The 22,182-nt window shown below is 45.1% G+C and overlaps 1 protein-coding gene across 1 annotated transcript in view; it reads right to left on the bottom strand.

The window, feature by feature from the left end:
- Window positions 1-2,330: 2,330 nt before the first annotated feature.
- LOC124616998 (protein Tob1-like) overlaps window positions 2,331-22,182 on the bottom strand; it is a 168,606-nt gene continuing 148,754 nt past the window's right edge. Inside the window, exon 5 of the mRNA XM_047145270.1 lies at window positions 2,331-7,345. Within this exon, the coding sequence (XP_047001226.1) occupies window positions 6,982-7,345 (364 nt within the window). The 3' untranslated portion in view covers window positions 2,331-6,981. The remainder of the gene's footprint in view (window positions 7,346-22,182) is intronic.

Here is a 22,182-nt window from a genome sequence, read left to right as displayed (position 1 = left end):
GTTGCCGATACATATATGTCAATATAACTGAATATACGGTACCAGAAACGGCCATTTTAGAATCTTGTACTCCCTTGTATAAGTTTCTGTGGACTGCCATGGACACAAATCAAAACATACTACTTAGTAACACACAAAACTTGAAAGCCTCTTTTTACATTCTTCCCACTGTTGTGTAGATTAGAGGGCAATTAGTAGGCTAGATTAGATTACGTTCTAACGAGACCTGAAAAATTGTTTAGATGGTTGCATTTCATCTGCAACTGTGAGTTGGTTGTTTTACTATCATACAATTTCTGCCTCAGTCCACTTTCAAGTATTTGGGCATTTGTAGATAATACATCTGTCAAAAATCAGCAATATGTGCCTTACTAGTCTAATGGCACACAGTTAAATTAAAAACTACATTTGCAGTCAAAAGTATAGTGGCTGTGGACACTCTTCGTATGCAACCTGTGCACGAGAGTGGAATGACATAATGTGCTCTCTCTGATCTTCGGCAAATACACTACTGGCCATTAAAATTGCTACATCACGAAGATGACGTGTTACAGACGCGAAATTTAACCGACAGGAAGAAGATGCTGTGATATGCAAATGATTAGCTTTTCAGAGCATCACACAAGGTTGGCGCTGGTGGCGACACCTACAACGTGCTGACATGAGGAAAGTTTCCAACCGATTTCTCGTACACAAACAGCAGTTGGCCGGCGTTGCCTGGTGAAACGTTGTTGCGATGCCTCGTGTGAGAAGGAGAAATGCGTACCATCACGTTTCCGACTTTGATAAAGGTCGGATTGTAGCCTCTTGCGATTGCCGTTTATCGTATCGCGACATAGCTGCTCGCGTTGGTCGAGATCCAATGACTGGTAGCAGAATATGGAATCGGTGGGTTCAGGAGGGTTAATACGAAAAGCAGTGCTGGATCCCAACGGCCTCGTATCACTAGCAGCCGAGATGACAGACATCTTATCCGCATGGCTGTAACGGATCGTGCAGCCACGTCTCGATCCCTGAGTCAACAGATGGGGACGTTTGCAAGACAACAACCATCTGCACGAACAGTTCGACGACGTTTCCAGAAGCATGGACTATCACCTCGGAGACCATGGCTGCCGTTACCCTTGACGCTGCATCACAGACAGGAGTGCCTGCGATGGTGTACTCAACGACGAACCTAGATGCACGGATGGCAAAACGTCATTTTTTCGGATGAATCGAGGTTCTGTTTACAGCATCATGATGGTGGCATCCGTGTTTGGCGACATCGCGGTGAACGCACATTGGAAGCGTGTATTCGTCATCGCCATACTGGCGTATCACCCAGCGTGATGGTATGGGGTGCCATTGGTTACACGTCTCGATCACCTCTTGTTCGCATTGGAGGCACTTTGAACAGTGGACGTTACATTTCAGATGTGTTACGACCCATGGCTTTACCCTTCATTCGATCCCTGCGAAACCCTACATTTGAGCAGGATAATGCACGACCGCATGTTGCAGGTCCTGTCGGCCTTTCTGGATACAGAAAATGTTCGCCTGCTGCCCTGGCCAGCACATTCTCCAGATCTCTCACCAATTGAAAACGTCTGGTCACTGGTGGCCGAGCAACTGGCTCGTCAAAATACGCCAGTCACTACTCTTGATGAGCGGTGGTATCGTGTTGAAGCTGCATGGGCAGCTGTACCTGTACACTCTGTTTGACTCAATGCCCACGCGTATCAAGGCCGTTATTACGGCCAGAGGTGGTTGTTCTCAGGATCTCTGCACCCAAATTGCGTGGAATTGTAATCAAATGTCAGTTCTAGTATATTTGTCTAATGAATACCCGTTTATCATCTGCATTTCTTCTTGGTGTAGCAATTTTAATGGCCAGTAGTGTATGTTGCCTTCAAACGCCTAGATACTTGAAAATGGCCTAAGGCCGAATTTTTACAAGTGAAGTAAGACAGACAGTTGCAAGCGAAATCAACCATTCGAAAAATTCGCTACGGCTGTGGACCAAAGTTCAATGAAAACCTTGAAAAATTTCGGTTCGTAAGTATATTTTGTGTTTTGATGGCTAGAGTTACGGTGGGATTGAGCTTTAGATGCTTAAAATGGAGCTGTTCTCTAGCAATGCTGTCATATTCGTTAGGTCAATGGATTGTCATATTATTCTGCCTTGTTAATAAATGATTGGATGCCAACTTCCCTTCGTTTTGGTATTTTCCCGTGGCTCTGCGAATATCTCGTGAATAAAAACCTGTTTCTGCATTTGATCTACGTGTGCAGGAAGACTAGAGAGTGGTCGGAAGGGCAGGGGAGACGAGATGAAAATACGGCAAAAGTTTTATGAATGCACAAAACATTTTAATATAAACTTAAAAATTCGTACAACAATATGAAAAATTATAGACTATTATACACATGTATATTATAGTAACGGGATGGAAAAATCCGTTCTCACTATGACGGCGGCCACTACAAGAGCAAAAAACGTGGGTGCGCCGGCGAGCGGTCGCAACGGACGCAGGGCCTGCGACTGCTAGCCGCGCGAGATTAGAAGAGTCTGGCCTCTGCAAACCTCAGCCCGGCCACCACTCGCGCTGACGTCGACGACGGAGCGCGAGGGGTGCGTCGGGCTGCCGCGGGCGTCACTAGCATTTCCGCCCGTGCATCGCTTCACCTAATCAGCCTACTTTCCCCCTCTGCGGGCAACAATTTCTGCCGTTGTCGAAAGAATGACGGCAGAAGTAGTTTGGGAACCACAAGGTTTTTCCCTCTGAACCTCGCCAGAGCTCAACACCCGTATCAATAGAGCACGCGAAAGTCATATTTTCAGACTCGACGTGTCGTAGTGGTTGCTGGGTGAAGATACGAACATCGTTTCCACGACACCAGAGTGGCATCTGCAAATATTCATCACCGACAACGGCGCAAGAAACTCCAAGGTGCGTGTTTTTCTGTTTCAGTACTTGTTACAGAGCGTGATTATCGAACATGTCTGAGATCACAAATTACTACTTTTATCACAAACACTGTGTACGTCGAGACAGCCGAAATAGCCGAGCGGGCCTCTTGCGACGCGACGTTAGTTCGCCCAGAGCTCTATCGGTCCAGCTACACATCGGGCTCTAGACGATGTAGTTCGGCGACATTTCCAGGTTGAGTACTTTACTCTACCGCGGACGCGCAACACGAGACGTCAGTTTTGGTGCCTACATTTTAGAACCTTGCCTCGAGGTAGCATTTTAAATCCTATCGCGGTAAGCTAAATTTTTCAGTAGCAATTAAAAAAAAGAAGCAGACATCGCGATGAAGCAAGTGGGGCAGTAAAAGCAAACCGACCGCTGTATCATCTTCTGTCTCGAACCCGTATCTCGCAACCCACGAATGACTGAATTCTCATACAGACTGCAACTGGGTAACATAAATGGTCACGCGGATGCTTCGAGAATCAGCGTACCTGTTGCCCATATGGGACGCAATGTCTGCTTCCGAGTCCGCATTCAGTCACCCGATCACTCGACAGTTCCTCAAGTAATACAGGTTTAAGACGTCTCCGACGGTATTACTGTAGCTGTACGTGGTTACCACATCTCTGTCGTGCCGGCGACGCCAAATAAATTCTTACCAGTCCTCACACTAAGGCAAAATCCGCGACAATGTTTTGGGTCGAACTGGGGTTCGATGTAGCCGAACTGACTGCTCCGCTACGGACACGTTATACGCGATTTAGTTTTCGCGCTGGAAATACTGTATATGTGCCTCGCCTGCACGTTAGTTTACCGACGGTCCATAGTTCGCGAAGCGACAGGCAGAACATTAGTCTCCTGGCGAACTTCGCACGAAAATGGTGCACGGCGTCGATCGCCACAAGAAGCGCTTGTCGCAAACGACGGGAGCATAGTAGCCCCCCTGTATCACAGACACTGTGCGACTTCGGCCAAGTTCGGCGTTCTCGTCGTCCCTGCCTCGTCCGGTAGTGCGCAAATCGCCCGCTGGCTGCGCCACCTCCGCTGTAAGGCCGCCTTCCTAAAGCTAAATTCTACCTCGCTACTATAAATAGTTGTAATTGATATTGACACTGAAATCACGTTAGGTAAAAAAGATAGACCGTCGTCGCCGACTTTGCTATGCCCTATATATATATATTTATATTTATATATGTGTGTATTTATTAACGTTACTTCTGTAGCTCCACAAAAAACGGGATGAAAAAGAAAAATCTGACACGGACGTTGTAGATAAAAAAGAGTCAATGTTGCCACTTTCTGAGTTGCTTCTCACAGAAGATATCCCTGTCACTTTCCTTTATTTGCTAGTCATATCTACCGCAAAAACAGTCGGCTGGGCGGAAACTGCTATTGCTTATTCAAAACCAGACGGCAGACGTGATTCGTCGGTTGTATTGTAGACGTGGGAACGACCAGCTAGTTATCTGCTCAACTGTGGCACCATTTTAACATTAAATAGTTTCCGTGGTTTCAGGAAATCATGTACTACAGTTGTGTCAAAAACTATTCTCTTTATATTGGTTTCTGGACTAAATAGAAGCCAAATACATTACTGCATGGATTACACTTATTTATGCACTGATTGTTAAAAGTTACCTAGGTTGCAATGATTTATTTGTCACACAGACTCCTTCTCATTCAACAACACCCACTAATTAAATGAAACCCAAGTAAATAACTGTTCAGATTGTATAACACTTACAACAAAGAACGATAGATCAGTTGAAAATGCTGATAGTGTCTTGAAAAGAGATAGAGATAAGAAAAGGGTAACTGAGGACTGTTGGATTAAGTCACGTGATGCTGAGGGAACTAAATTAGTAAATGAGACTCTGAAGTAGAAGCTGCATTTGTTATTTTGACAGCAATGTAATCCACGTCAGGAGAAGTGCAAAGCAATACACGCCAGGAGAAGGAAGGAGGATATGAAGTGTATGCTGGGCAATATCAATGAAAGCTTTCGCGACACAGAGAGACATGTTGACGCTAAATGTAAATTTAAGAGCTAAAAGCCTTTTTGAAAGTATTTGTTCTGGGTATAGCCTTACATGGAAGTGAAATGTGGAAAGCAAACACTACAGACAAGAAGATAATAAAGATTTTGAAATCTGCTGCAGAATAATTTTGAAGATTACTTTGGTAGAGTGAATAAGTAATCATGAGATACTGAAATGAAAACGAGAGAAAAGAGCATGATGGCACAAGGGATAGGTTACGAGACATCCCGACGCATCGAGGAGTAGTCAATTTGGTAATGAAGTCTAGGAGGATAAAATAAAAATTGTGGAGGAAGACCGGGACTACACAACAGTAAATAGGTTAAAGTGGATATAGGTTGAAATAGTTATGCTGAGATGAAGAAGTGGACTAGTGTGGAGAGCTGCATCAAAACAGTCTTTGCACTGATGATAGCCCAAACGTCTCGTAGAAGCACAAAATAGAAAAAAAATACGGACTATAGTTAATCACAATGCTTTTTGTTTGAGTGTAGTTGTTCGCTTACAAAAGGAAGAGGTGCTTGACACGAACAGCACTTTCAAGTTTTCTGTGCTATGCTTTGATGTTAAGGGAATTAGGAGATGATTTACTAAGAAATAAGCATTATCAAAATTTTGTGTCTGTTAATGTGTTAGATGTTGAAAAGCGGAAGCGAAAGCTGCACTGGTCACATATATTTCTGTTTCTAAACAGGTCTTATATTAAAAATAAGAAATAAACGTAACTTTGGTAACTCTGTTTTTATGGATTCTGCAGTATCAGTAGGTAAACGTTTTGCTTAGAGTGCATAGAATTTAGTAATGGATAGTTTGTATAAAATGTACTCGGACGTTCTTATAGGAACTGTGCACAACCGACGAACCCGCATCTCCCTCTGGCCCGATCTCAGTTTGCGTCCATCGCACAGGCAAGACAGCCTCCGCCTTAACACCAAATTTCTTCACCAACAACCGTAAACAACCAACTCGTCATTGCCTGACAAATGACTTATTTTTCAGGTACCATTAACCATTTCTTCGTTTCGTTCAGCAACATTGTATTGAAACCAGACCCTATACTTACTTTGAAGTATTAATTTTAATATTATTATTAATATATTAATATTATTATACCAAACATAACAATAGTCAGTATTAAACAAAATATATTTCAATATAAAAACAAATAAAAACAATAGCTATAGCAAATCTATTTTATGTATATATATATCTCTTATGTATATATATATATAATCAGTGAAAAAATAAAGGAACAAATCAAAACAATATGTGTAGCTATGACTAATCTCTATACATGAAGATCTAGCGTAGAAAGTCGAATGGCACCCGCGGCGGCTAGCGCAGCGGGCTACAATACTGATCCGAGGGCACGGTACAAAAAACTTGAAAAATATTTGAATCTTTCAGCTCCTCCGAACGTAGTAACAAAATAAAAAGCTTGAATCACCGGTGATCTTTTTCTATCTCCATTCTTGGTTTTCTTCTTTTGTTTCCTCTCACTCTCGCAGTTTCTATTTACATGTGGAAGGCGAGCTCGTCGCACACGCCCACCAGAACTTTTTTTTCATTTTTTTTTTTCGTTTTCAAACAACATCGAAGCTGCTCTGTCTGTCGTAATCGAAACACGGGGGCGTGCAGCGCAGGGACGCAATCGCTCAGCGACGCACTCCACGCGCCACGCCCCTTGGTGTGAAGATCAACATATCGTTACAATGTAGAAAAATGGGTAAAAAATATAGATATATTATAAAATATTACTTTCTAGTTTTACAACATAACAGTGGCTTGGCAAACCAACCAAGGAAGGAAAAATATATCATCATGTATGTATATATATTATGGTGTGTGTGTGTGTGTCTCAGTTTTTTTTTTCTTTTTAGACGGTGTTGGTTCTAGAGCGACCCGAATCGTAATCCAAGGTAAAGGGTGTGCTCGCCACCCTGCGACTAGAAGATGATCAAGCCGGCTGCTGCTGGAGGGCGGGCCTAGTTGGCTACGAGCAGGTGCTGGTACGGGCTGTGCGCCTGGTAGTGGTGCGGGGGCGGCGGGGGCGGCAGCAGCTGCTTGGCCGACGAGGGCGGCGGACCGTCGGGGGAGGAGGCCGCCGCCGCGCCCGCGCCCGCCCCCGCGCCGGCGCCGGCGCCGCCAAACAGCTGGTGGTGGTGCGGGGGTGGCGGCGGGGGCGCGTGGTACAGCTCGTGGTAGGGGAAGTGCGAGCCGTGCGCCTGTTGGTAGCCCTGCAGGAAGTAGTCAGCCGGCGACAGCGGCCGCGGCGACTGCAGCTGCTGCTGTTGCTGCTGCTGCATCGCCCGCTGCTTGATGTAGTTGCTGAACTCCGTCGGCGACATCCTGCAACAATGTACACCACGTTAGCATCTGACTCCAACTCAGCCAAAAATGACAGAGCAAAATCCTTATCGCCCAGCTACTGCGATGTTCCACAGTCTACACCAGTCGTTGGTAAAGTCATTAGTCAACGGGCCAAATGCCAACAGCAGAATGACTGCAGTTTCTTTTGAAAGGCAACTTTTTTAAAACTTGAACTGTCTAGGTAGGTACGGTGTTATTAACTTAAGGGGGGTAGGACGTCAAACGGGCCGTCTTGGAGCAGGAGAGACACCACAGGACTTTTTAATTCCCACTGTCTATACTTTTATGAATAAATTCATAAAACTTTGTCAGCAAGACCAGGAAGGATTCAGGATTCACACTCATAGCAGAGGAAGTTAAAAACATAACAAAATTAACTTTGTTTTACATGTGAAAGTTCATCATTTTTTCACTTAGTATTGGCTGCCCAAATTATCTCTTGTTAGTTCATTATTAACCTAATTATTTTCTTCTTTCGTCCGATCGTATACTTTTTCCCACACTTCAGGAGGAACAGTTTGCCGGCCGCCGTGGCCGAGTGGTTCTAGGTGCTTTGGTCCGGAATCGCGCTGCTGCTACGGTCGCAGTTTCGAATCCTGCCTCGGGCATCGATATGTGTCATGTCCTTAGTTAGGTTTAAGTAGTTCTAAGTCTAGGCGATTGATGACCACATATGTTAAGCCCCATTGTGCTTAGGGCCATTGCCGGCCGCGGTGGTCTAGCGGTTCTAGGCGCTCAGTCCGGAGCCGCGCGGCTGCTACGGTCGCAGGTTCGAATCCTGCCTCGGGCATGGATGTGTGTGATGTCCTTAGGTTAGTTAGGTTTAAGTAGTTCTAAGTTCTAGGGGACTGATGACGTTAGAAGTTAAGTGCCATAGTGCTCAGAGCCATTTGAACCAGGCCGAAAACCGACCTCTGCGTGTGCCACGAAGTTCCAGTCACCCTTTATGTGAGCGCCGGCACGTTGTATTTTGAGGAAGAGCCATTCTCACAAGCGGACCATACGAACTCCCCCTCACCGATTTGATTCGTATTGACACGCTGTGTGGGGCATAACCAGGACTTCAATAAGTGTGAACAGGAAGACGCAAGTCTCAACCATTTTTGAGAAAAGTCGAGTTTGAATATTATAGGTCTGCTTACGCCGTATGCTTTGGACCGCCGCTAGCGGTCACGTCAGCAGGCGAGTGAACAAGCGCTTTGACTTCAGTGACATAATCAATGAGTTTACTTCGGTCAAAGCAAGGAAATGGAAAGTATAATTATAATAAAACTACAATTCTTGGAAAGAAATGCGTTCTCACCACTTAATTATAGCCATTCTTCTTTTTTCTAGTTGATTTTTGGACTATTAATAATTTATGAAGAGCAAATTAAATGTGACTTTTAATAACACATTATGTTTTCGTGTGGCTCAAAAATGGTACAAATGGCTCTGAGCACTATGGGATTCAACTGCTGAGGTCATTAGTCCCCTAGAACTTAGAACTAGTTAAACCTAACTAACCTAAGGACATCACAAACATCCATGCCCGAGGCAGGATTCGAACCTGCGGCCGTAGCGGCCTTGCGGTTCCAGACTGCAGCGCCTTTAACCGCACGGCCACTTCGGCCGGCTTTCGTGTGGCAAGCACTTAAGTAAAAACGAATATAGGTGCGAAGACATCACGACAGACTTAATTACAATCTAGAAGATAGGTTAATTCCCAGAAAAAACTTTCTCATCCACATCGTTTGGTTGCAGATGACAAGCTACATGTAGTAATTAACACATAAGTGAACCAGAAAATTCATGCCCCCAAAATGTAAAGGTATTTACAAAAAGAAACGATCTATTGTTTGAACTAAACATCCACATAATTTGATAATCACTTAACAAAAATGTTCACATTACACAATAAATAAAAACGAAAACCCACTGATGATGGCACAGTGTTGGCGAAACATGTTTGGGTACTGAGAAACAACGGTGTTTTGCATAACTGGCGGACCTCACATCCAACAATTTTATCTGCAAACACGGCCAACACAAGGAGCTGCGAATCAAAATGATGAAGAAGACTGCGACCAGTTGAACGTAGTCACTGTGAGAGGCAGTGTCACAGCGCAATGGAGCAACGCGTAAACATCAAACTCTGCTACAAATTGGGGAAGGCTGCGACGGAGACACATCGAATGTTGGTACAGGTGTACGGGAGGGACGCCGTGAGCAGTAAATGTGTTGAATGGTTTAAACGCTTCGGTGAAGGGAAGGAAAAAACTGGGGACGAGCCACGTTCAGGTCTGCCATCGACAAACAGAACCCCAGAAAAGATCGAGAAAGTGCGAGAAATTCTGGCACAAGATCGGCGACGGACTCTCGGATTGATTGCGGAGGAATCGGGCATTAGCAAGAATATGGTGCACACCATCGTTCCGCTATGATTTGGGTAAGCGAAAGATCATCTCCAGATTTGTGTCACACAAGCTCACAGACGAGCCGGCCGGTGTGGCCGAGCGGTTCTAGGCGCTACAGTCTGGAACCGCGCGACCGCTACGGTCGCAAGTTCGAATCCTGCCTCGGGCATGGATGTGTGTGATGTCCTTAGGTTAGTTAGGTTTAAGTAGTTCTAAGTTCTAGGGGACTTATGACCACGGCAGTTGAGTCCCATAGTGCTCAGAGCCATTTCATTTCTCACAGACGAGCAGAAATAAAAACGGATGGAAACTGCTGGTGAACACCATCGTGGCCGGAAGTTGTGACCGAGCGGTTCTAGGCGCTTCAGTCGGGAACCGCGCTGCTGCTACGGCCGCAGGTTCGAATCCTGCCTCGGGTATGGGTTTGTGTGTGATTTCCTTAGGTCAGTTAGGTACTTGTAAGTCTAGGGGACTGATGGCCTCAGATGTTAAGTCCCATAGTGCTTAGAGCCATTTGAACACCATCTTCACGGGAGATATCTGGTGCTATCAGCTCGATCCGGAATCAAAACAGCAATCGATGTTATGGTGTTCACCGTCTTCCCAGCGGCCAAAAAAAAGTCGTCTGTAAAAATCCAAGGTTTCTTCGATAACAAGTTTCTTCGATAACAACAGCATCATCTACCAAGAAATTGTTCTTACAGTTCGAACCATTAATGTTGTATTTTACAGTCCGTTTTGAACGATTGCTATAGCGTATCCGGCGAGTTCGGCCAGAATTTTACAGGACTGGAAAATGTATCCTGCTTCATGAAAATGCCCCTGCACACTGCGGGATCCGTTTGCTCCAGTTCCTGGCGTAGAAGATGGTAACTGTTCCTGAACACTCTCCGTACTCGCCTGATCTGGCTCCTGCGGACTTCTTCCCGATTGTCCGCTTGAAGGCGCGCATAAAAGGTGAACGTTGTGCGGACGTGATTGCCATCAAAGATCGCGTGGTAGCCGTTCTGCGATCGATTCCACAGGACGCCTTTGCTTTCCAGAAGCTGTAAGAACGTTGTCAAAAGTGTGTTGTAGCGGGTGTCGACTATTTTGAAGGGCAATAACGAACATTTGCAACCAATAACCGCGTAAGTAACGTGCAGCCCTTAGTGGCTCCCCCATCACAATTTTTTATCTTAAATATCTTTGTGACTAATGCCCTTTTGGCATATTTATTATTTTATAAATGGCATATAAGTAGTGCGAGTCTTTCCACGATGATTCTGTACTTATACTCTGTATCATACGGTTTTAGTCATAATTCTGTGACCATGCTATAGACGATTCTTTGATTTGAATTCTGAGGAAGACACTCCTAGCGGTGTTGAAACCCGGTTAATTCGTTAAAAATAGTGACCGAGGGCTGTTTTCTTTCAATTGTAACTATTCACAATCTCTGAACGTGCAGCCATGTACAAAAATTTGTGTGTATCTTTTGTTTTGTTTGTTGTCTGATAGCATTCACCGAACTTTTTAGACACACCACGCACACAGGAGTTGGGTATGGAAGTCATTCTAGCCGACCGCTGTGGTCGAGCGGTTCTGTGCGCTTCATTGCGGTACCACGCGGTTGCTACAGTCTCAGGTTCGAAAAAAAATGGCTCTGAGCACTATGGGACTTAACTGCTGTGGTCATCCGTCCCCTAGAACTTAGAACTACTTAAACCTAACTAACCTAAGGACATCACACACATCCATGCCCGAGGCAGGATTCGAACCTGCGACCGTAGCAGTCGCGCGGTTCCGGACTGAGCGCCTAGAACCGCTAGACCACCGCGGCCGGCCTCTCAGGTTCGAATCCTGCCTGGGGTATGGATGTGTGTGATGTCCTTAGGTTAGTTAGTTTTAAGTAGTTCTAAGTCTTGGGGACTGATGACCTCAGATGTTAAGTCTCATAGTGCTTGGAGCCATTTCTGAAGTCATTCTGCACCTCTTGTATTTATGTGATTCTGCGCCCTAAGATTTTCACCTTCTCCGCTCTCTATCGAACAACCTTCAAGGTACTTCGTTTTCTTATGGAAACGGGCTCAGAAAATGGCTCGATGACTTCTTCGTCTTAAAACCACGTGATTTCTACTGTCGCACACTCTGTTATGTGCACCAATTGTGTTTACCAAACTTACAGGAATACGCTATGACCTTAGGCTCCAAACCGATGCATGTCGGAATGTCGTGTAGAGATAAAATGACGACTCGACTGCGAGCGTAGGGACTTGTAAAGGAAGAGCGAGGCGTGCGCCACGAGGCTGTGACTGGGCGGTGCGGTGTTGTGTGGGAGAGGCCGTGTGCTGTCCTCGCCTCCGTGTAGCGCCGCAGCCTTGGCCGGGATGGCCGCGGCGCCGACGTGCCTGGGCGGCACAATACCTCGCGGCCTCGCCGGTCGCCGCCGCGGACATCCCGCGCCGAGCCGCCGCATCCCACTGTGACGGCAATCCCCATTCAGCCCGCATCTCGCTGCCAGTGAAACCGTTTTTAATCATCCCCTCAGGGCTTCATAAGCGGCACGCTTTCCCGCGACCTATGATCAGCCTCGGTAGGAGTTAATGAATAGCTCAGACTGATATCCACGGTAGGCAGGAAGTAGCATACAAACACATCAACAAGGCAGGACATATGGAGTATTTCAGGAAGACGAGGGTATCCCAAGTACTTAATAAGGTAGTAAGGGCTTATATAAAAAAACCATGTAAAAAAGACTGGAACGATAATAGTTGATAAAGCTGTGAGACAAGATTGTAGCTTATCGCCGACGCTTTTTAATATAGGTAAAGTCTGGTGATGCTGAGCGAATTAGATTAGGAAATGACACACTTAAAGTAGTAAAGGAGTTTTGCTATTTGGGGAGCAAAATAACTGATAATGGTCGAAGTAGAGAGGATATAAAATGTAGACTGGCAATGGCAAGGAAAGCGTTTCTGAAGAAAAAATTATTAACATCAAGAATAGATTTCAGTGTCAGAAAGTCGTTTCTGAAAGTATTTGTATGGAGTGTAGCCATGTATGGAAGTGAAACATGGACGATAAATAGTTTGGACAAGAAGAGAATAGAAGCTTTCGAAATGTGGTGCTACAGAAGGATGCTGAAGATTAGATGGGTAGATCACATAACTAATGAGGAGGTATTGAGTAGAATTGGGGAGAAGAGGAGTTTGTGGCACAACTTGACAAGAAGAAGTGGCAGGTTGGTAGGACATGTTCTGAGGCATCAGGGGATCACAAATGTAGCATTGGAAGGCAGCGTGGAGGGTAAAAATCGTAGAGGGAGACCAAGAGATGAATACACTAAGCAGATTCAGAAGGATGTAGGCTGTAGTAGGTACTGGGAGATGAAGAGGCTTGCACAGGATAGAGTAGCATGGAGAGCTGCATCAAACCAGTCTCAGGACTGAAGACCATAACAACAACAACACAGTGTGCAAAAGGATTAAGGGGCCACTTTTTTGAAACCCCGTCATTTTTCCCCACTGCAACGCAGAATTAAGAAATTTGGCTCAAATGTGCCTAAAGTCTTCTGTAATTGCAGAAATGTGTGGCGCCCTGTGACGTCACCCTCGGGCTCGACAACGCTTCAAACAGAATCGTGTTGATATACAGACTAGGGCTAAGAAGTTCATGTGAGGTGAAAGGTGGGTTAATGATGTCAAATTATCATCAAATTTCACCATAGTTCTGCTCAGCGCCATCGTGGAGTGTCGTACAATGGGAAGGTCGTCCGCACACTCCAAAACCACGCCTCACCCATTCGCTTGACGCCTCTGCAGTGCAATGCAGTGTCTGCATACCTTCGGTGATCATTTTAAAAATGAACCTGTACAGAGACAACCCTTGACAATTTTCTAGGCGCCTACAGGCAGGCAGTCCCTTCGACACTGCTCAGATTCCGCATAAACGCAAGCAGGCAATAGAGCAGCACTCAGCTGCCACTCAGCTGAATGGTGTCGAGGAGTTGCCTGCCTGTAGGCGTTAGGAATCGGTCAGGTGTTGTCTCTGTACAACCGCGTTTTTAAAGTGCTCATCAATGCTGCATAGTTGGCACCGATGGTCTGGGGGGTGTCAGAGGATCCCCTTGCTGTTTTATTAGCCTCAGACAGGCGCAAAGCAGGACGGCTGAGAAACTGTAAATACTCTTTACTGCTTCGGATTATGTTCAAATGCTGTCCAATGGTTTTAAAGATCCCTACTGGTTCCATCCTGTATACTAGAGTAAAAACTGCGATCGCGCTACACCCCAAAGGGGTCAGATGGCATTCAGTTGCGCTGCAACACCACACTATCCTTAAAGAAAGGGACTCGTCCAGGGGGTGTCAGCACTGTCATTGATTGACAACAACGTCGTTCTGTTGGATACTGCATTGAAAACCTTCATTTTTGACTGTAAAACGTATGCAAATGGACGTCCCAAGGAAAGGGATGCCTCATTGCGCATTTCCTGTCACTTCCTGGGGCCTTTCTGCAACGACTCTGGGCGGCGACATGTCTGAAATGTTTTCTTCGCCCACCCATAAGAAAACTGACGATTTCAGTGCTAAGCACCATGGTGTGTTTAATTATTTCGCACAGTGTATAAAGACGACAGTTTCGCACAATGGAAAACAAAGATTAAAGCGATACATTAAAATAGGAAAAGCCCTTTCATAAAGATCATGGTATTCGCTGACGACCAAATAATTTTACAAGCGACTGACGACGGTATGCAAAGGGGAATCAACACATTGGCTAGACCAGATGTGCTATGACTACAAATTTAATATTTCTCACAAAAAGCCGAAGATTAAGGTTTTGAAGATAAAGTACTTCCAGGTTCTAAAATAGTACTGAACAGTCATGTTTTAGAACGAGTTTCTCATTTTATCATCTTACTCCTTAAGTTGCGACGTTACCTAAAGTTTGGAAGTGACCTGCAAAGTAAATTAAGTAAATGTCAGATGATGTTTGGTATAACACAGGGAATACTAGGCGACAAAATACGGAAATAATAACAGAATTTCATAAAGTACTGGCTACATCTATTTTGACATGTGGGGCAGATTCGTGGGCAGTACGAAAGTAAGAGGAAACATGTGTACAGGCCAATGAAACAAAGTCTCGGGTAAGAAATGAAGATGCAAGAAGAAAGACCAAGAGCAGAGTAATTTGTAGACACAAATCTGAAGCACTTTTATCATTAAATTATTCGCAGATTGGTATAATGGCTGAAAACAGTAAGAAGACAAGTAACTCACGCGCTTGTGCGAATACAACAGCGAGTCGCGTGGGCGTTGTGCCACAGATGAACACGACCCATCGTTCTGAACATTTTTGATGAGTGCAATTATGTCACATCGCAACTGTAACGCACTTGAAGAGATCTGAACGACATAAATTTATTAAATCGTGTCACATGTTCAGTGCACTTATCTTTCTGGAATAATGTTGGTCAAAATTTTTCGCTTCTGAGTAGGGGAGAGTGTTGTACCGTGAGGATAGTGTAACTAGGACCAATTGACGTTTCCTGGTCGATGTTTCAATCTAGTGGCTGATTACAGAATCACACGAAGGAATGCGCCCTATGGTTTTTGTTGTTGTGAGTTATCAGTTGTGTTTTGTGCACCGTTTCTAAATATTTTCAGGTCTACATAGTTAAATTCTGTATATTGAAGCTATTCGGAAATATTATTTATTTTTCAGTTACAGAATTTTATTGTGAGCAAAATTCTACGTATTTTTAAAACTAATTATACCGTACAAGGAGTGGCTTGTTAAGCAATACTTCGTCAGTCGTACCTTGACATGGAAGCACGTCTTCTACAACGAAGCATGTGGTATTAGGAAAATAACTGAGTTCCTTTAATGTCTTAACAAATTTACCTGCCTTGAAACTGGATACTTGTATTTGTTTTCATAGTCTTCTATTTCAAAATGTATAAGGGGCGTTCAAAAAGAAACGAGCCGGAGGTATAATTACAGAAACCACTACCTGTATGTTGCAAGTATTGACCCTGGCTGTTGAGACACTTGGCGCACTGTGACACAAAGCGGTGAATGGCTGTCTCATAAAATTCCTGGGGCTGCGATGTTAACCAGTTCCGCACGTACAGCTGGACGTCGTCGTGTGAGGTGAATCGTTTGCTCCTTAAGAGCCTTTTTTAAGGGGACCAAAAATTGCGTATTCACAGGGAGAGAGGTCCGGACTGTATGGAGGGTGGCCGAAAACCTCCCATTTGAATTCAAATGGGAGGTTTACGCCATTCACATCGGTAGACGACTTCCAGCTGTACGTGCGGAACTGGTTAACATCGCAACTCCGTGAGTTTTATGAGACAGCCATTCACCGCCTTGTGTCACAGTGCGCCAAGTGTCTCAACAGCCAGGGTCAATACTTGTAACATACAGGTACTGGTTTCTGTAATTATGCCTCCGGCTCGTTTCTTTTTGAACGCCCCTTATCATTAACTTTAAACGGTTTTTGATAACATTTATATTTAATTTGATTTCATTTACTGGTTTTTGGTTTGTAGTAAAGTAATAAAGTAACAGATAAAATATTAATTACATTATTGACAAGATTTTATCGACTGGAATTCTTCTAAATTTTAGTTGGTACATGACCATGGTGTACCTTGGAATATTTTTTCACATTTGGTTCAAATGGCTCTGAGCACTATGGGACTTCACATCTGAGGTCATCAGTCGCCTAGAACTTAGAACAACTTAAACCTAACTAACCTAAGGACATCACACACATCCATGCCCGAGGCAGGATTCGAACCTGCGACCGTAGCGGTCGCGCGGTTGCAGACTGAAGCGTCTAGAACCGCTCGACCACAATAGCCGGCTTTCACATTTGGAAAAACCGCACTTTTCAGCAGGTGTTTTCGCAATTTCTGAAAAACTGCGGCACACGGAAAGTGGATGCCCTCGTTTAACAATGTAATAAGAAAATATATTAAACTGCCAATAAAGGGCTGGTTATAGATAACGGTCTGGAATCTATTCCAAGGCAGAACATTCTCCGCTACATGGTATCACTAGGTGCTGTATAACTGGTTTATTAATACTAGTACCGTTCATGAAACTACTAAAATGCGTATTTTGTTCCCGGTACACATTTCGTTTTATGCATTTAAGACATCACCAGTACTAGGATTTTCCAGTATGTTAGTTGCTAACAATGTTAATTTGATGTCTGCAAGAAATTTCCAATAAAAATTTACTCTGTGACGTTGGTGCTGTATATTAAACAAAGAGAAAAATGGCATAAATCAACTTAGACCAGCGGACAGGCTGCGATGAGTACTGTGTAAGGCAATATTCTTTCGACGGCCAACAAACACAGAGCATAGACAGCCGTGTGGCGGAAGGAAGCGACAGTAAGGACTATTTATTTAGCCGCGCCCCGCTTCATACCTCGCAGACACTCTTTTTATCTGTGTACCGTACAATGGCATGCGTAGCGGAAATGTGGCTGATGATGCAGATATCTACATCTGTATCTACATATATACTCCGCAAGCCACCATACTCTCCATGTATCTCTACTAATCATTACCTTTCCTGTTCCATTCGCAAATGGAATGAGGGAAAGATGTTCTTTTCTATGCCTCCATAAGAACCCTAATTTTTCTTTTCTAGTTTTCGAGGTCCGTAAACGAAATTTTCGTTGGCGATAATGGAATCATTCTGCAATCAGCTTCAAATGCCGGTTCTCTAAATTTTCTCAGTAATGTTACGTGAAAGGAACGTCGCTTTACATCCAGAGAGTCTCATTTGAGCTCACGAAGCATTGCCGTAATACTCACGTCTGTTACAAATCTAGCAGCCTGCCTCTGAAATGCTTCACTGTCTTCCTTCAGTTTGACCTTGTCTGGATCACGAACACTAGAGCAGCACTCAAGAATGGACCGCGCTGGTGTTCTGTTTGAGGTCTTTGTTATAGATTATAGATGAGCTGCTCTTTCCCTAGAATTCTCTAAGTACACCGAATTTGTCCATTCGCCTTTCTTGCTACCGGCCTTAAGTGCTCGTTCCATTTTGTATGGCTTTGCAACATTATTCCTACGTGGTAATCGTACTGACTGTGTCAAACAGCATACCACTAGTACTATATTTCGTTTTTTTTTTTTTTTTACTTGTCTGCAAATTTTTCTATCTTTGGAGGAAGCCACCATTTATCACAGCAAATAGAAGCTGTACGTCATCTTGAATCTTCCTAGAGACACACAATGACGACACCTTTCGGTACCCGGCAGCGTCATTACGAAACAGACGCAGGTTGCTACTCGTCCTACCCGTCAGACTTACGTAAACAGAAAATAACAGGTCTCCTATCACACTTCCCTGAGGCACTCCTGAGTACACACTTGTCTTCTGGTGAACACTGGCTGTCCACAGCACACTGTGTCCTATTTCTTAAGAAGTCTTTGAGCCACTCACATATCTCGGAACCCACTCTGTACGCTCGAGTCTCCGTTAACAGCCTGAAGTGGGACGTTGTGTCAAACGGCTTCGGAAATCTAGGGGTATGGAATCTGCCTGTTGGTCTTAATCCACGGTTCACAGGATATCGTGTGTGAAAAGGGCGAGCCGAGCAACTAAATCCATGGTGTGAGTTCCTGCTTGAAGGAAATTTCCTGTATTCGATATTAGAATATGCTTCAGAAATCTGCAGCAAGCTGATGTTAAGGATATTGGTCTCTATTTTTATGGGTCCGTTCTCTTACTCGCGTTATATTCGGGAGTTACCTGTACTTTTACCCAATCATTTGTGACTTTCCACTGGGCGAGAGATTCGCAACAAATGCATGCTTCGTGAGGGGCCCTTTCCGAATAGTTCTCTCTGTAAAATCAAATTGGGATTCGATCCAGACCTTTCAGCTGCTTCTCAGTGCCAAGATTCACTTCAAGTGTGGCGCCTCGGAGAGGCACGTCGCCAGTAGGGATACGGACGTGCAAACGCGACAGAAATTCTGGCAGGAAGACTAATGGAAGGAGGTTATACATAAAGGAAACAGCCCCTGCCTGCTGATCGCCCCAGAAGATAGCTTTTCGGCTGTAGGCACTCTTGCGCAAAAGCTCGGCGGTACTCGAGCGGGGAAAGTGAACAGCCAGTGCGAGTGTTAGTGGCCCGACCAGAACCAGATCCGACTTTCTCCGGCTGGGACAGGTAACGGTAACGCAACATTTTCGTTACCCCGCGGGCCGGCGGTAAGTCCAGAGGCAGTTCTGGGCGTCGTCGGCGAGGCCCGCGGGTTCCATCTCGACGTGAACACGCCCTGCGCCCGCGTCGGCGGACCCCTGCTTTCGCAACCGTGCGTGCCGCGCCGCGCCGCAACAGGCGAAGAGGCCGCGCCCTGCCGCCAGCGGCCCTTGCACGGCCACGATGAAATGCCCAGTAACCTAACAACGATCCGGTGCTGTAACCGTATCCAAAACACGTAGGCAATCGTCTCTCTGGAAATTCCAAAGATGCTTCTTCGTGTGCCTACTACACTGCTGGCCAATAAAACTACAGCGCTACTTCGAACAAGTACATTTTACGAATTGTGGGTGTATACAATAATACACACTGTCCAGTTACACTAACGTGACCACTGTCGAAAGCCTGAGTAACCACCATTTGCAGCGCGGACCGCTGCGAGACGTGCAGGGAGAGGGTCAGTAAAGTTCTGGGAGGGTACCGACAGGTATCTGAAGCGATTAGACTCCAGTGCAGTAGCCAGCGGCCCTAGATTTCTCAGGTGAGGAACTGTGTCGCGGACAGCCCGGTCGACATGGTCCCACAGATTCTCGATGGGTTTAAGTCCGCGGAATTTGGCGGCCAGGGGAGTACGGTAAACTCATCCTGGTGCTCTTCGAACCATGGTTGTGGAGATGAAGCAGCGATTAGTATGAGACACTTTATTCAAAAACAGTCTTAATCGCATTTATTATTATTATATCGTCAACCGGTTTCAACCCGACGTAGGGGTCATCTTCTGGGCGTTTACACCATTGGCCGACTGCTGGTGGTGTCACTCCTGTCTACATAACGGCAGGAAACTTATCAAACTATTGAGGGGAAGATTCAAATATTGAGTGTATGGGTATCGCATGCTCTAAGCCAGAATCACACAAACCAGAGGATGGCCGTGTGTACATTTCTGCTTGCTCGTCAACTCATGAACATTATGGTTGAAATGGTTCTGAGCACTATGGGACTTAACAGCTGAGGTCATCAGTCCCCTACAACTTAGAACTACTTAAACCTAACTAACCTAAGGACATCACACACATCCATGCCCGAGGCAGGATTCGAACCTGCGACCGTAGCGGTCGCGCGGTTCCAGACTGTAGCGCCTAGAACCGCTCGGCAATCCCGTAGAAGGTATCGCATAGCTTTTGTTACTTCAGTGTAAAACGGCCATGTTAAAGTGGGGACTCTGCGATAACCAAGATATGTCCCGTGCGTCTGGTGCTAAGTAGATGACGAATCAATTCTTTCTTTGCCCTATGTACATCACCTCCTCAGGCAGTGCGCCTTACTGAAGCGCTACACTTCATTTAAATAGTCGTCATCGACAGGCTAACAAGAGCGGGATGAAACTGTATTCTACGAGGTGGGAGAGATTAATATTTTTCGTCTGAAAAACGTTCATTCTAATGACACTTCCTACGTAAGTAGAAAACAGTAGAAAATGCAGTTACTCCAAGAGTGACATTCGTGGGTTGTGGGCCGTAGTAAAGTTGGCTTTGAAAAGCGCGCCGCAGCGCGTAGCGTGAAGCAGTCGCCCTCCGTTTTCTGGCGGTGGCGCCGTTGTCGCAATTGAAGGCTTCGGTGTCTCCCTCTAGCGGGAAAGGAGAAAAGTGGGCTGTTCGCGTGGGTTTAAGAAGTGGCTGTATGGGCGCTCGTGAGGAGTTGGCATCAAGAAGCGATTTCTCTGCCGGTGCTAGAGGGACAGCACGCAGACCGCAGCATCAGCGTAAGCGACGAGAGCAGAGGCTCCGTGGTATGGGGCGTTAACTGCTCGTCGCGAAAGGAATCTTCGTGAGCGTGGGTCCGCGAGGGACCTAATTTACAGTTCGGCCGTATGCTGTCGACCGGCGAGGAGGTTCTGAAAATCGGCACGCCTTCCTGCGTCCGTCGAAACGGCTGGTAGCGGGCGGCTCGGCAGAGCATTTGGAGGTGCTGCGTTGGTTCAGTCCTGGGAGTCGTAACGCACCAGAAGAAGTTGAGTATTGATTGTTAACAGATTTTATGAAGTTTAATTGAATTAAATTTACTTATTCTTGTTAATTATACCAGCCGTATATTTTGGGGGTTTTCCGCCATTCATTCTCGTCTGCCCACCCGCGGAAAGGTGGTAATATTAGAAAGGGTGGTCCGTTTGTCCCCTTTTGAGGACGAAAGGGGGGCGAGTCAGAGTAAATCTGTGGTTCGGATTACTTCTTTCCTCTCCCAGCTTACCTACGGGTTATTAGACTGTTAGCCTCTGCCATGTCTGTGAAAGTCTAAGGCACCAGTGGCTGTGCTGTTTAAAATGCAAGGCACTAAGACCTGATCCATTCTCTCGCCTGTCACAACTAGTACTACTAGACTCACGTGTAAAAGGTACTCCATGAAAGAAGAAAAATTCCTTTTGCCTCGTGGTAAGAACTAGTCAATTGCATAACGAATTCCTGCTCATCTGGAAGCTGTACAAGCAAGGTTGCTAATGTACGCCGTAGTGGATTTTTTATATTGTTTCTAGACAGCAAAAACTGTTGTGTGTTTTTTTTTTCAATTCAATATCTTTTAAGGCTTTTACTCAACGTGCTTATGTGTTTTATACAGGTAGTTGATTATTAGTGTGTTTTCTTGCCATACAAAAGTTTGCCATTTCATTACGGGTAGAAATTGTTGCCTTGAAAGGAGAACGTTGTAAAAGTTCGCAAGTCCTACCTTGCGAGCGTGCGTGTTTGCCGTAAGTTAACTGGCCGAAACTTGTAAAATTTATTCTTTTATATATTTCAGAAATGTTAATGTTATTAACTGCGAGTGTCCCCCCCCCCCCTCCCCCCTCGTGTGCATTGTGCATGATTCATGCGTTTTGGTTTTTCTATTTAGAGAACTTTTGTAAACAGGATTATCTTTATATATTGCAGACAAGTTAGATTCTGCGCCCTTTAATGAGCCTGAGTGAGGCTGTTGTGGGCGGCCGTAGTTACGGCTGTTGTAACCAAATGGGAAATTTGTCTGCCCAAAAGTGAAGCCATACATTCAAATTGTATTCATTTATTAATGGAGTGAAATTCACCTGTAATTTACCTGAGCTTGAAATATTATACAGCGTCGCGTTGTATACGTTAAATTTCTTGGCTGTACTTGCCTTTTACTGACGTGAAATTTTTTATAATAATTTAATAATTTAAAAGTCCTTTCCT

The sequence above is a fragment of the Schistocerca americana genome, chromosome 1 (genome assembly GCF_021461395.2).
Source record: "Schistocerca americana isolate TAMUIC-IGC-003095 chromosome 1, iqSchAmer2.1, whole genome shotgun sequence".
NCBI lineage: Eukaryota > Metazoa > Arthropoda > Insecta > Orthoptera > Acrididae > Schistocerca > Schistocerca americana.
Note: the sequence above shows the minus strand (reverse complement) of the source record. Positions and strands in the feature narration are given on the sequence as shown.